At 38.8% G+C, this 14510-nt stretch overlaps 1 protein-coding gene across 1 annotated transcript; it reads left to right on the top strand.

Annotated features, from left to right (window-relative positions):
* The first annotated feature begins 1147 nt into the window (after positions 1-1147).
* hacd2 (3-hydroxyacyl-CoA dehydratase 2) lies at positions 1148-12304 on the top strand. Its single transcript, XM_056389873.1, has 7 exons — positions 1148-1339; positions 3843-3960; positions 4972-4990; positions 7205-7293; positions 7925-8046; positions 10382-10560; positions 11518-12304. Exons 1-7 carry the CDS (start codon positions 1215-1217, stop codon positions 11598-11600), a joined length of 735 nt encoding a protein of 244 aa, XP_056245848.1. The 5' UTR covers positions 1148-1214; the 3' UTR covers positions 11601-12304.
* The last annotated feature ends 2206 nt before the right edge of the window (positions 12305-14510 follow it).

Here is a 14510-nt window from a genome sequence, read left to right as displayed (position 1 = left end):
ACTCTTCCTCAGTCATTTTGGTTGGGTTAAGCCGTGCAACAACCCCTAAACCTTTTATGTTCCAACCATATAACAAACGGATCCCATCACCTCTCCCCACCACCTTTATAAATAAGAAAGAACGTTAAGCTGTACACAGCAATTAGTTGTGTGTGTGTGTGTCTGTTACGAGCGTTGTATACATATATATAGCCTTTAATGTTCACTCAACAGCATGAGCAACCTTAATCAAATTAATAAGTTGATGAATAGCTACATACATGAATCGCAAGACTCCATAATAATTCCAGTGTTCATTGAAAATGTATTATTAGCTTGCCGTTAAACACCGTTAACTCCGATGGATTATGTTAATTATTTAGACAGTTTGTTCATTCATTTATCTTAGCTCTCCTTAAATTGGCCGCTGCAACCAGCACGTTTGTTCAAAACGCGCAACCTTTACTTTGAAGACGAGCTGTGTCTGTTTCCGGTTCTCGACTTCCTTGTTCAATTTTCATTGTACAAGTTGGATAATCGAACAAACTGACGCTTCGGTGCGCTGGATGGAATCGCACGTCTACATTCAGTGGGACAATAACACACGCAAAGCGTTAACAGCGTTTGGGCAGCATCGGCTACTGAAGAACAAGCTCACAAACGTCAACATACATTTGCACTTAGTACAAGTAGGGCAACGAAATTAGGCAATACCCCTTAAACTGGCATTTTTCATTATACAACGTGAACAACTGCAGAAGTATTATACTTCATGCACGGACCGTGTTTACATGTGTGCATGTGTGATACCTTCCACCCTCTCCAGTCTAACTTAGTCTGAGACACTAGGGGGCGCGCCTCTCAAAGAGCGCCTCTTTAAGGTCAGAGGAGTTGACAAAGACTACAACCTTAGGTCAAGATAGTTCCTATCCTACTAATCCTATTCAAGTCGGCGGGCACCCGAGGGACAGAACGACTACATTTCATTCACGCGACTATAAGAAGTCTAAATATGAACATTTAATTAATAATTAAAGTTTCACATCGAAAGGACCAATATTTCAGGTGATATTTAAGTGAAAGCGTCTGAAAGCGAAGGCGGAATTACAGAGGAGTGAATGATTTCGCTACAGGACGACACTTCCTGGTGAGTCCCCCTCCCCAGTCTGTTTCCTGACTCGGTGAACCTGACAGCCGCCGTTGTCCGGGACCAAAGAGCGTTGAGGGTTGCAGTCATGTCGGCAGCTGCTCCGGGGACCAGCAAGGCAGCCCACAGCGATGTGGCCCCGAAGAAGAAGAAGGGACCCGGCGCCCTGGCTACGGCCTACTTGGTCATTTACAACGTTGTTATGACAGCAGGGTATGTAGCGTGTTTCCTCGTGCTAATGCTGCTCTGGTAGAGAGAGAGAGAGATAGAGAGACTGTGTGTGTGTGTGTGTGTGTGTGTGTGTGTGTGTGTGTGTGTGTGTGTGTGTGTGTGTGTGTGTGTGTGTGTGTGTATGTGTGTTTGTGTGTGTGTCTTGAGCAAGACAGGACTGAATAAATGGAGCAAGATCTCCCCGTTGTAATATTACAGCGTTATTTTTGGATTATTAATCTCGCAATGTTGTGTAGTTATTATTAGAAACACTGCTAGCTTGCAGTGAAGTGAAATAAATTTGAATTTGCTTCCCCACGTCCAACGGCTTACACAGATTAACGTTAGATGAGCAACAGACAGCCACCTGGCGTGCACTTTAATTGTGACTGACACAGAACAATACAGAAATATAAGGACAGCTGGTTTATTTTCTGCGCTCAGTGGGTTTTGCTCCAGAAAGTCTGGGTTTGCATCTTCCATCTTGCATTGTCATGTTTTTTTTGCAGGGCAACGACCGACATTGAGTTTTATTTATTTACACAAGTTAAAATGACAGAAATACAAATAAAACCTAATTATTTAGCAGAGGTTATTCTTTGTGTTCATGCTCTGTAGGACTTGAGTTAAGTGGTAAAAAAAAAAAGAGAAAAAATAGGACTATAACAAAAACAGTCAATTAATCGATTGACAAAAAGTTAATCCAGAACAATGTTGAGTAATCAGTTAAATTGTTTAATCAGCAAAAATGTCAAATCTTTGCAAACTCATCATAAGGGAGGATATGCTTTATTATTATCATTTATTATTTTTTCTTTATTCTTCTTCTTATTATTATGCTTTTATTATTGAAAATAAATCAACAGATTAATCAATAGTGAAAGTAATTGATAGTTGCAGCCCTAGGTAGGACACCTGTAGCTCTGAAAATTACTAGGGGATGTTCAAAGACTAAATAACTGGTTAATAAGAAGGAATCAGTGAGTTTGTCTGCAGGTAAGACATGACATTATTACTAATGTTTCCCGTTCAGAATTGTGTGTTGTACATAAAAATATTAAATTTGCAACACATGGTGGTAAAAATGGTAAGAAGTTGAGGAGTGTTTCCTTTAATTCAAGTTCAGATCAATAATGATTCCGCATATTTATGTTTAACAGCATAAACTATACTATGAATTGTTCAGTATAGGTAATTAAAATGAATGACTTTGATTTGTAGTTCTGAACATGCACAAAGAGTATTTGCATCATCAAAAGTCATCTAGAAATAACGCTTCTGATGAACTGCATTTTGTGTTTCGAATGTTAACAGTTTCTATTAAAGGAGGCTGGATATACACAAGATGCCCATTTTATGAGGTCCATTGCCCGACCCGTTGCCTGGCCCAGATACTTATGTAAATTAAAAACGTAATTATCTTGAACCGTGGACTGAAAAATCTCTGCATGTGTTTTACTGCGCTCATTTTCAGACTGTTGCACAATTGAATGGTGGGTGTTGTTTGCTTACTGTTCCAACCAGTTAGGTCACATTGTGTCCCACTCAGTGTTGATGGGCCATACAGTGATTGCTTTGTATTGAGCACAAGTTAGGGTGTTGTACATGCACGTATCTTGCTATTCGTATGCAGTGTCTGCATTCAGATGCCGCTGTAGCAGTTACTCCGGCCTGCTTAGTTTCTGCTGAACTGGCCCTATTATTGATATGATTATTAAGGCCTATTACATACAAGTCACATTCATCAGTCTGCAAAACCAAAGTGTGAACTGAAACCTCCACTTTGCTCAGGTCTGCTCTACTAGCACTCTGACAGCTTGTACCTCCACCAGCTCTGTGCTGCAGCTGACCTCTGACCTCCCTGTGGAGGGAGGCGAGCTAAGCCTGAATGGTGTAATGCAATATGTTACACTGTTATAACTTTTTGATGGTATGATGAAATCCTTATCAGGCAAAAGTTCTCCTTCCATAAAATCTAGTCAGTGGGTTAAAGATTAGAGAAATTATTTCAACATTAATGGCTAACAATAAAACAGTATGGTGAATATAACTGACCAATATTAGAGCATATATCTTCATTAATGTATTTTTCGGCACATGAGCAAAAATAGGTTTCCCTGCAAACATAAATTACAGGTTTAAAACAGCAATTGTTAGTTTTTTTTATCTTTCTTTATTTATTCTTGTATTTGCTTGTATTATTATATTTATGTTTTTACTTACTCTTACTATAATCTTCTTTAAGTTTCTTGTTCAACTCTAAAATATCTGCCCAAGACATATTTTCATCACAAAGTAAAATGATGGGAAATTATCATTTGTACAGTTCTCCTTATGTTTAACATTGTCTTAGATCTGTCATATTGCACTTCTTTTTATTACTTAATTTTTTCTTTAAACCGCACACAAGTCGAACGCAGATTTCAGTTTCCCTCATGAGATCGTCTGGTAGATCTTAGATCTTGTTGCAGTGACTATCCTGAGATGTGTTTCCTCTGTTGTCCAGGTGGCTGGTGATAGCTGTGGGTCTGGTCAGAGCTTACCTGGCCAGAGGAAGCTACCATGGGCTGTACTACTCCATAGAGAAGCCTCTGAAGTTCTTTCAGACTGGAGCTATCCTGGAGGTGAGAGAAGCACAGAGGGCTGGGCGAAATACAGTGTGTATATATGATGATGCAACATTTCAAAGACAACTATCATTTCTCTTATCATCACACAACATCCACTTTATATATATATGCAGATACTTCGGGGTGCAACAACCATTTGGTTTCTGACATTTTTAGCTATCAATTAACCTAAAGTGTCTCATTTAATGATTTTACAGTGGTCAGTGGTCCAAGTAGTACGTTGGATCGAATGATTCGTGGAAAACCACTGTCAGGATTTTGATGTTTGTGTTCATGTCACTTAATGGATAAATGAATCGGCCAAAATCTGGTTTACGTATTAACCCAAGACTTTTTTTTAACTGATGGAAAAAACATCAGGACAATAAAATCTGGCTGAGTCTTGGCTTCAGGCCTGGATATGCAGTGGAACTGAATATCACAGGCCTGTTATCTGTACAGTGTTCGGTATGTCCTCTGTAACATAATGGCCTGGTATGTTAGGCTGACACACACGTGTGTTTATAGTGCAGAGGCTGAGCAACATGAGGTGTTCTAGTGATCCTGTCCAGACACACTGAAGCTCAGTAATAGGAGTATTAGTTTTGTCTAACATCAGTATCTTCCATTCATGAAATGGTCTGTGCACTATTAGTACAGTAGTGGTATTACTACTGAACACTACAGGCACTATGTTATTCAGTTGATCTTAACAGTGTCAGTTGCTTATGACAATTAAAAGTCAGACACACATACAATATATTATTTGGAAATACTAGTTTTCTGTTATAAAGTTGTGTGCGTGTTGTGTGTCTTGAGAATGTTAATGGGAAAATCAATGATAGTAAAAAATATTTAAAAGAAGCATGATTTTGCAGCATTAATCCAAATGATTTCCAGGGATGTATGAAAGAAAAAAAAACAACAAACCACAAGCAAGCCATCCATACGAGTTAAAATAAGCCGTGCGTTGCTCCACTCCCAGAAGCATATTGAGTAATTTTCTGTTATCTCTTCCTTTCACAGATACTGCACTGTGCTGTAGGTGAGTCTCTCTGCAGCCTCCATCCTCACATACACTGCTCTGTTACCAGTAAAACCTCAGTGTCAATACAGAGAGTGTCAGAAACCATTTAATCATGTTGTGCTGTATCTCTCGTTGCAATTTGACTTGTCAAAATGTTCATTTAAGATATCTGTAATTACATTTTTGGATATTCAGATTTAAGTACTTGTGACATTAGGTTGTATGAAACCGTTAATCTAAAGATATCTGCACTAAAGTTTAGATTTTGTTGAGATGTGAGTTCCACATATCTCAGTTTTTTAATATGACTATTCACAACTCAAAATTCAATATACCTTCACTTCAGTTAATACAAGTCACAATTTTAAATGACGATGTCTGAACTGGAGTTATAACTAATTAAATTTAAAGTAGACATACTGACAGGTGACAGTTTAAAGGAAAAACATGGAGCACATGCTTCCATGCACAGCAGGAGGGCTCACTGAATGTGTGACGTTACATTTTCTTATGGTCTATGCACTCACTAGATCTTTACCCTAACCAAACACCAGGCAGAGATTTCTGCATTTTGAGGTTTTGAGGTGTCCAGTCGTAAGTTATTGATAGTTAGAAGTCCTTTTAAAATATTTGAGAAGCCATGAAAAGAGTTATAATTCTACAAATCTTGGAGTTAGTTTCCCTTTAGTTATCATTGCAACAGGTTGACATATAACATGATGTATCAGTCTAATTAAAATGCAGCTATAGATATCAAATGTCAGATGTGTATATTCTTTAAATCACTCAGGGGTCTGGATACAATTAGATCACAAGGGCTGTTGTTTAATTACTGATGTATTCTCCAGAACATACGTTTCTTTAACTACAAATTTCTCTAAAAAGCTTTTTAAAATTTGTTGCGTTTTTTAATTTATTTTTTGAGTCCACAGCTATTCATAGCCCTAGTTTGCAAGAAACAATCTAATTTGTAAAGCCTTGCATGTACAACCGGTTTGACTATGAGGATCTGAAGGTGTAATTCTGATTCAAACAGAATCTAGATCTTAAATTGTATGTTTGAGGAGTTGAATAAAAACATCAGTAATGTTATCACAGTTATTTTGAGTGGTTAAACTTGTTTGCACATGTCTTAGATTATAATTTGGACGGGTTCCATTGTAATTATGAGCTGTCACAATGCATTTATAGATGTATCACAGATGCACATGTGTACGGACAAACAGAAGCTTTTCATGTTTGAAGTGTTTGCCAAAGAGAGAGCCGAGAAGCCGTTGGCTCTCGTGGTGTTAATGTGAGGAGGAGAGGCTGGCTCTCGCCTGGCTGCCTCGCTGTGGTTCACACTCCATTTTCTTCATTATCTGGGATTTGAAGCTAAAGCTAGCTGACCTTTCCCCCTGCAAACAGGCTCCCTGCAGCTGCCGTCCACTCAGAGTCTACACACACACACACACACACACACACACACACACACACACACACTTCTAGCTCCTTCTCTACTGGCCAGTAAAAGACGAAGTGTCTTTCAACATTCATCAGTGTCTGTTTTGTGTGGATCTGTCTGCTCACACAGCATCTCATCAAACCGTATTCAATGTGACAACCACTGTTTTTGTTGCCCATTTTATTTAATTAATTACGTTTAATGTACCATGTAGTGATATAGCTAAAAAAACATTTAACCACAGCAGCCCATGTAGGCAGTTCTCTAGAAACGAAAGAAAAACAACAAAACATCATCACAAAGAAACATTGGCGAGCATCAATCTCATTTTTCTTCCTTATTCTTCATTACTTAACTTATTTCAATGAAACTAATACACATAACTACACATTTTGGCTTGAGCAACTTTCCATTATCACAATTTAGAACAGTGTTTTAGAAATAACATTTCCTGTTCCATTGACTATTTTTGGCCAAAACTCAGTTGGCGAGGGATTACTGATCCAGTGTATCGAAATACCTTCAAAATATGTCTTCAAATACCTCAAATATGAGGATTTAGTTCCTGCATCTCACATTTGAGAAGGTGAAAAAGAAAAATTTTCTGTCTAATCAAATAATTGACCGTGGCGATCCTCATCGTCTAAACATCTAAAGAATGGTCTGGTTGTTAGAATAAAAAAAATCTGTTTCAAATAAAACCAAGCTAATTCACACGTGGTGCAGCCAAGAGCCAGAAGTCTTTCCTCCCTACATGTCACGTGTTTGTCTTTTGTCTCGTGTCCCAGGAATCGTACCGTCCTCTGTGGTGCTGACTGGGTTCCAGGTCATGTCCCGGGTCTTCCTCACGTGGGCCGTCACACACAGCGTCAGGGAGGTAAGATGAGTTCCTCTCCACTCGCTACACACTTACACACATAAATCAGAATCTCATTATACACACTGTCTTTATTCACTTGCTATGACTGACACAGCAATGTAAAACGGTTCCATGGCTTCATGTTTAAAAGTGACCAGTTAATGTACTGTTTGCCCTGTCAATAGATTGGATTGGATTAGATTGGAGAGGAGTAAACGTGTAAGTAACGGCAGATGGTGTTGCTGTAGGGTTGCAGGAATGAATCTGCTGAATTTTATTAAAGTGAATGACGTCTGTATTTTATGTCTTTAATGCTTTGTTTCTTTTGTGCGTCTATTGTATGATGCTGTACTGACATTACAAGCTGTTCCCTTCTACGTGAATGTGTCTTGAAACTGTAATTAGATGGTGAGTGTGTGATGAGGTGTGTGCCTGTGTTTTTAACACTGGTTTTAGATTAATATCTGAAGGTAGTGACCAGCAGCCTGCGGTGTGATCTCATCTCTGAGCATTTGTAACAAACAGCATGGTTCTGTGATGAAAAGTCTTGTATTAGCCTACAGCAGAGTATCTACCGCAGCATGATGCGAGCCCGTCTGTTCCTCAGTCCTCCTCCCATCATCCTCTGTGTGTGTGTGTGTTTCTGCAGGTGCAGAGCGAGGACAGCGTGCTGCTGTTTGTCACAGCCTGGACCGTCACAGAGATCATCCGCTACTCTTTCTACACCTTCAGTCTGCTCAATCACCTGCCGTACCTCATCAAATGGGCAAGGTAGGAGAATCTACCTGAGGGTGGTGTCAGAGCAGGAGACGTTTGCACCTGAGTCTACCTGCTGTGGATGAACAGTCATTTCAAGATTACTTCATTTAATAAGAGTTGGGTCAAACCTCGATACTGAATACTGAATAAATGAATTATGTCAGTTAGACTGAGTAGTGACAAATAACTGAGTGAGATTCTTAGTCTTGTTAAATTCTGTGATCACATTTATTTAAAGCCATGATTTTATTTAGTACTGAGGCAGATACAAATTATTATTTTCATCATTGATTGATTAAGCATTTAGTCTATGAAATAGTAGAGTAAAAACGCCCCCTAACAATTTTCTCAAGCCTGAGGTAACGCCTTCAAATGACTTGTTTTGTCTCGCAGTTCGATACCCAGAGATGTTAAATTCACAGTGATATATGTGACAAAGAAAAGCAGCAAATCCTCACATTTGAGAAGCTGTTTCACCCTTCTTGTCTCTAAAATGATTTAAACAATGAATTGTTTAGAAAAGCAGATGCTGATTAGTTTTATGTCGATCTGAGTAATTACTTCAGCTCCATAGTGAACTTTATTTGGCAAAGTGATCAGATGTTAAAACACCTGTAAAGACAACATTAATCACTGATGTATTTGAGAGAGTTGACTTACTTTGTCACATGAATCACAAAGGTTTTGTATGTGTTTATACTCGAGTCGAGAAACAATTAAGCAAGTAGTTAATTGGCAGAAAATTAATCAGCAACCACTTTGAGAATCACTAAATTGTTTAAGTAATTTTTCCAGCAAAAATATCAAACATTCACTGGTTCAGTCAAGTACCAAAGTGCCATCTTTTGGTCTTCCTTTACTGACTCTCATCTATTTTCTTTAAAGCAATAAATTAATTTTTGCAAAAATTAATTTGTCCTCATACTGTTTACATCACCACACTTAAACCCTTAAAAGATGCATGATTGTTTTTGTAGATACTAAAACAATGAAAAGGTTAAAGAGGTTTTTAAACATCACAGCAACATCACTCTTTAAATAGTTATTTAAAAAAAAAAAAAATCACCAAACCTACAGAAAATCTTGTCGCTCTAACATAAAGCTCTACATCTCGCCGCCTAATGGGATTCATCTGCCTCTACAACCAAGGCAACAGTTGTTAAGTGCTTCCTTCCCCGCGGTCTTTGTTGCCAGGTAGCAAATGAGACCGTCGCTATATTGGTATTCGACCTTCAGTTTGAGTTGCACCTGAGAGACAGAAAAAATGGTTGCGCACCCGTAGAAAATCCAGTGAAGGATCAGAGAAGGCAGTCGCTGGGTTTGGAGTGCTGGATGAGGAAGAGGCAGAGCTGAAGGAGCTCCGTGCGTCTCTCTCTCATATTTAATTGCAAGCTTTCTCCTCAAAAGGCCTGATCCCTCAACAGTTCTAGGATTAAACATTTAGAAGCATGCAGAGGCAGAATTATGTCCTTTTTATTTGCATTCTTTAACTTCCTTGTTAAGCAGCGCGTGGCATTGATAAAACAATATATTTAGAGTTTGAATGTAATATAATGTAATATAATGTAATCATCTGTTTTCTCCGCTCTCACATTTGCTTCAGTACAACTGTGGGATTTTGTTTGTGGTTCAGGGTTTAAAACTGTGAATGTGGCCTTTTCACTATTATGTTAACATGTCTCTGTCAACAGTGAGAATGGCCACCGTGTCTTTATGTAAATGCACCGTTATGGTGTTTAAAATGTTTTTCCGTGTCTGCCTTGAAACAGCAGTTCTAGGCAGTGTTTGACTTGAATCATTGCCTACTTGAATTAGTTGTGTCAGAGTCTGAGCACATTCTCAAACATTCCTCTTATTCCTTCTTTTTTAGAGATAAAAAAAAATGTTTCTGTTATTGCTGCCTCTGGCAACAACTTCTTATTCCCTTCTGCTCCTTGTATATTTTTTCTAAACCAACCCATGTCTGAACTCTGGATGAAGTGCTTTGTTTAGACCGCTTTCTTCTTCATTTGGTTGTGATTCTGTCGCAGCACTCTTCACTCACATGTTCTTCGCAGGAAAATGCGTTTGTTTAAGTGGAAAGCGCGTGTGTATGTTCATGTTTTTACAGGCCTGGTCACTGACATTGTTTAAGTTTAGAGTTGCACTGGTTAACATGCAGTAAGTGTCACTGATGCTTGTGGTGCAAACGGCAAAAAGTCAAATCCATACCATGCATATTTCCCTCAGTGTTTTTTGCTATTTATACCAGCTATACCGCCCACACCTCATGTGGCAGAAACAATGAATAATGAAGCTGTATAATTTATTATTTCTCTCTGTTGTCTTCTCAAACCCTCGGCTGCAGGTACACCTTTTTCATTGTGCTGTACCCCATGGGAGTGACTGGGGAACTGCTGACTATCTATGCATCGCTGCCGTACGTGCAGAAGACAGGCCTGTACTCTGTCACTCTCCCCAACAAGTACAACTTCTCCTTCGACTACTACACCTTTCTCATCCTCATCATGATCTCCTACATTCCCCGTAAGTGAACTACTAGATGTTACTTTTTTTCCCCCCTTTAAGTAGCGTCAATAAACACGTAGCAACAATATTGTAAGAAGTGAGAATTTGCTTTTAAAAATACGTCACTATTCAAAAGTATTTTAGCTAATGACTCTGAAACAACCTGAGTGCACTGACTTACTGTTGAACCTGTACAATAAAAAGCTTGTTGCATGGCCTTAAGTCAGTAACGTTAACTGTGCATTTTCATTAGCTATCTATCAGTAAGCTATGCATTAGCAGTAGATTCACACAGGACCCGGACTACATACATGACAACTCGGCAGTGATGGATTTTCATTTTAAAAAGCAAACTTTTTAAAATGAAAATAATCTTTCTTCATTTCAAAAATTTCAAACGTGGACTTAAGATAAGGCGGTGGTGCTGTGCTGAAGAATCCTCTGCCTCATCGTTATCTAACGAAGCCATCGATAGGACACTGCTAAGTTCAAATTGAGCTGTTCAAAAAAAAGCAGGGAGCACAGCACAGCATGACGGACAGTGTAGGAGTTGGCTGTGATAGTTTGTTTTTCTCCTGTGATGAACACACTGTGCGGTCTATCACATTTTCAAAATGAGAAAGTAAGGAGTACTTCACAGAAATGTAGTGGAGTCAAAAGAAATAAGTACAAATACTCAAATAAATGTACTTTGTTACTGTCCCTCCCTGGATATGATTACAAGGTTAATCTGATGCATAATTAGTTAGTAATTGTTTTCTCATAATTGCGTGATATGGAGGGTTTGGGTTAGAAGACAATGCCTCCTGTTTCTCTTCTGTGGTGAATGCAGTGCACTTTTCTAAAGGTGTCTTGTAAAATTATATTTAAAAAAAAAGAAGGAAGCCTGTGTCTTTTATTGATCTTGTTGTTGTTGTAGCTTGATGTTAAAATCTCTCTTCCACATACTGACCTTCCTCTGCCCCCCTCCCCCAGTCTTCCCCCAGCTTTACTTCCACATGATTCGACAGAGGAAGAAGGTGCTGGGCCACGTAGAGGACTACAGCAAATTGGAGTGAGCTGAACAGTATTCAGACGGATGTGACGGAGGGAAAAATGAAACCAAAACAACCAACAGAAGAGGAACAAAATCATGTCTGCTTATTGAAACACTAAACCCGACCAGTTTTCAAAACTGCCAGAACTGACCTGGCAGATGATCCAATTAGAAAGCAACGTTTTGTTTTTTTTGTTTGTTTTTTTCCAGCTGTTGTCTGGGTTGTATAGATGCTCACAAATAATGAACGAACTGGTGTTATTTTCTTAATTTTTTTCTTTTTTTTGTTGTTTTTTTTAATTTATGAACAAACTGTTAGTTTTGTATAGTCAGAGAGGTTGCAGCCACAAAGGAACTGTATGTCGCCTTGGATACAGTTGAGCTGCTAATCTGAGCAGTGAGCAGAACTCAGTCACAGCAAAACATTGAACTAAACCATGCACTGATAGAATCAATAACCTCCTTTTAAATGACACTATAGGAAATCCCTAATGGATTTCTCACCTCCCCATGGCTCGTCCTTTTTGATAAGCAGCTTTCCTTTATTACACTGTAGAAAGAATAATGTGAAGACTAGTAGGTTGTCTCTAGGTTTTGCATCTACAGTGTGTTTGTTGGTGCAAACTATGGTCAAGATTTGTCCCCTTTTTTGTTTTCTTTCATTCATTTCAGTCAAAAGTTTGATTACATTCCTAATTTAGTCCAATAAACCTTTTTCATTCTGTGCTTGCATGGTTTTCTATCTGTTTTTCTCTTGTGTTGCTGTTTGTTTGGTGTCTGCTCGGATGTTGTTTTGACTTGTGACATCGATTACGTTGACTCTTTAAAAGCTTAAGTTTCCCGACTTTCCCAGTGATGACTGTGAGTTGTGTCTTTTTGGTTTTCCTCATTGTTTGATGTTTACTAACCAGAAGTAGCCAGTATGTGGGTGAAGAGACTAGTCATGTTTTTTCCTTTACACATCCATCCAAGTGCACAAACCTTCCTTATTTCTTCAGGTGATTGCATTTTTCTTTCTCTTATCTATTGAAATTAACTACTTTTAGCTCCAAATTAGAACATGTACATTTGAATTCTTTATGCAGAGCCCAGTCTTCAGTCCTCACCCCAAAGGTGTCAGTGTATCTTGTAAATGGGATGTTAAAAGCCTTTTATCACAGGAGAACAATTAAGACATCATGACTTGTTATGAGACACTCTAGCAAAAAAAAAAAAAGAACAGATAGCACAACATACAGTAGCAACAGTGTTTTCAGATGAAATCAGCTTTAATATGTAACACAAACAACCGCATTATAACCCAAGTATTAGATGTCTAACTTTATGGACTTTTATTTTGAAATACAGAGTGATGTCACTATGCTTTAGCACATATAATTGGTGGACATTAGTTTATATAGAGCTATGTGAGCTGGAGTGCTATTCCTAAAAGGCATGTCACTGCCAGTGTGGGAGTGGTACTTAAGAAAGAAGCGAACAGACTTGGCACTGAATTCAATTAGTAGCTTGCAGTCATGCCTTTCCAATGAGGTGAATTTAATAAGGTACAGAGAGAGAACTGTGAATCAGAATAGTTCCACCTTTTTCAAAAAGACACATTTGGTTTGTAGTGGTCATATCTGATGCATATTCCACAATGTTTTCTGTTTGTTTTAGACAATTTGTGATGTTTTGTAGTTATAATCCTGAATGCTCAACACCAGGGAGAAGAGCATTCGTTTATTGACCTCTGTTAGTTGAAACTGTAAGTCTGCTGCACTTCTCTCCCTCCAAGTTCATTTCTCCAGCACTGCAGCAGAGCAAGAATTTCAACCACTTGAGGTCAGCAAAAACATTTTCTGCTTGTGTTGCTCTGTAAATGGTCTGTTCACCCAAATTACAACGAACATCTTTTCTCTTAGCCCTGCTGGTATCGAGGCTTCCAGATGGTTTTGGTTTTCTTTGATTTTCTGCCTCCATCACTCTACATTGGATCTGAATGGAAATCAGCTGTGGTGCTCTCAGCTTTGAGATATTACACGTAAAGAGTTACAGCGACAACATCTCTTTGTAGAATCAGTGTCCCTGTTACTCTGGATCGGTCATTGCCAGACTCCCCTTTAAAAAATCTAAATTTAACCTGTCAAGTAATGCAGCAGTTAATAATGTAACTGGTTACATGTCATGTGGAAAAAAATGTTTATTCATCTGTACTTCTGCCTCCCCTTGAAATGGCTGTGTCCCACCCCAACCCCCCCCCCCCGCCCCCCCCAGGGGTCCCACCCCACAGTTGCGCAATAGTCGACCTACCAAGCTGTCAAGTTTTTAAAGGCTCTTATGTCTTCAGCAGATTGTAGTTGAAACAGAAATTGAAAAAATATGTTGCAGTCAAAATCTTTTAAATATATATATTTAAATGTTTGGGAGGTCTTGAGGTGGAGGCAGAAATCTCAGAGACAGATACTTCATATCTATCTTGGCAAGTCTAAATACCTCTACTAGGGGCAAGTGGGAAGTTTTATTTTTTTGTGTAAACTGGGTGAACTGGCCTTTTAATGTTGCTTTTAAACTGTGTTGTCAGAAACTTAACACCATCACCTTCTCTCTTTTAAGCAGTGTCCACATCACTGATCAATCCACCTCCAAAACATACACGTTGCGTTGCTCAAGTCCTGCTTGCTGTCACGATCATAAAACTGTCTTACACTCCTTCCTTCTGCAGCAACATGAGCAGCTAGTGGCTCTTATGTCAGATCTGCCCTCTTTTCCCCCATAAGTGGTTGAGCATGATTTGGGATACTTGTTGGACGTGTCTTGCAGGAGCAGAAATGCAGCTCATTGTAAAACTGCATGAAAGATGAAATCTGGACGCCTGGAATGATGATATGTGTTACAACATAACTTAGAAAAAGAAAAAATACAAAAGCATGTTACTCCAGAACTGGGTCTACTG

This window comes from Seriola aureovittata, chromosome 11 (genome assembly GCF_021018895.1).
Source record: "Seriola aureovittata isolate HTS-2021-v1 ecotype China chromosome 11, ASM2101889v1, whole genome shotgun sequence".
NCBI classification, from domain to species: Eukaryota; Metazoa; Chordata; class Actinopteri; order Carangiformes; family Carangidae; genus Seriola; species Seriola aureovittata.
The sequence above is the reverse complement of the archived record's forward strand: the minus strand, read 5'-3'. Positions and strand labels throughout refer to the sequence as shown.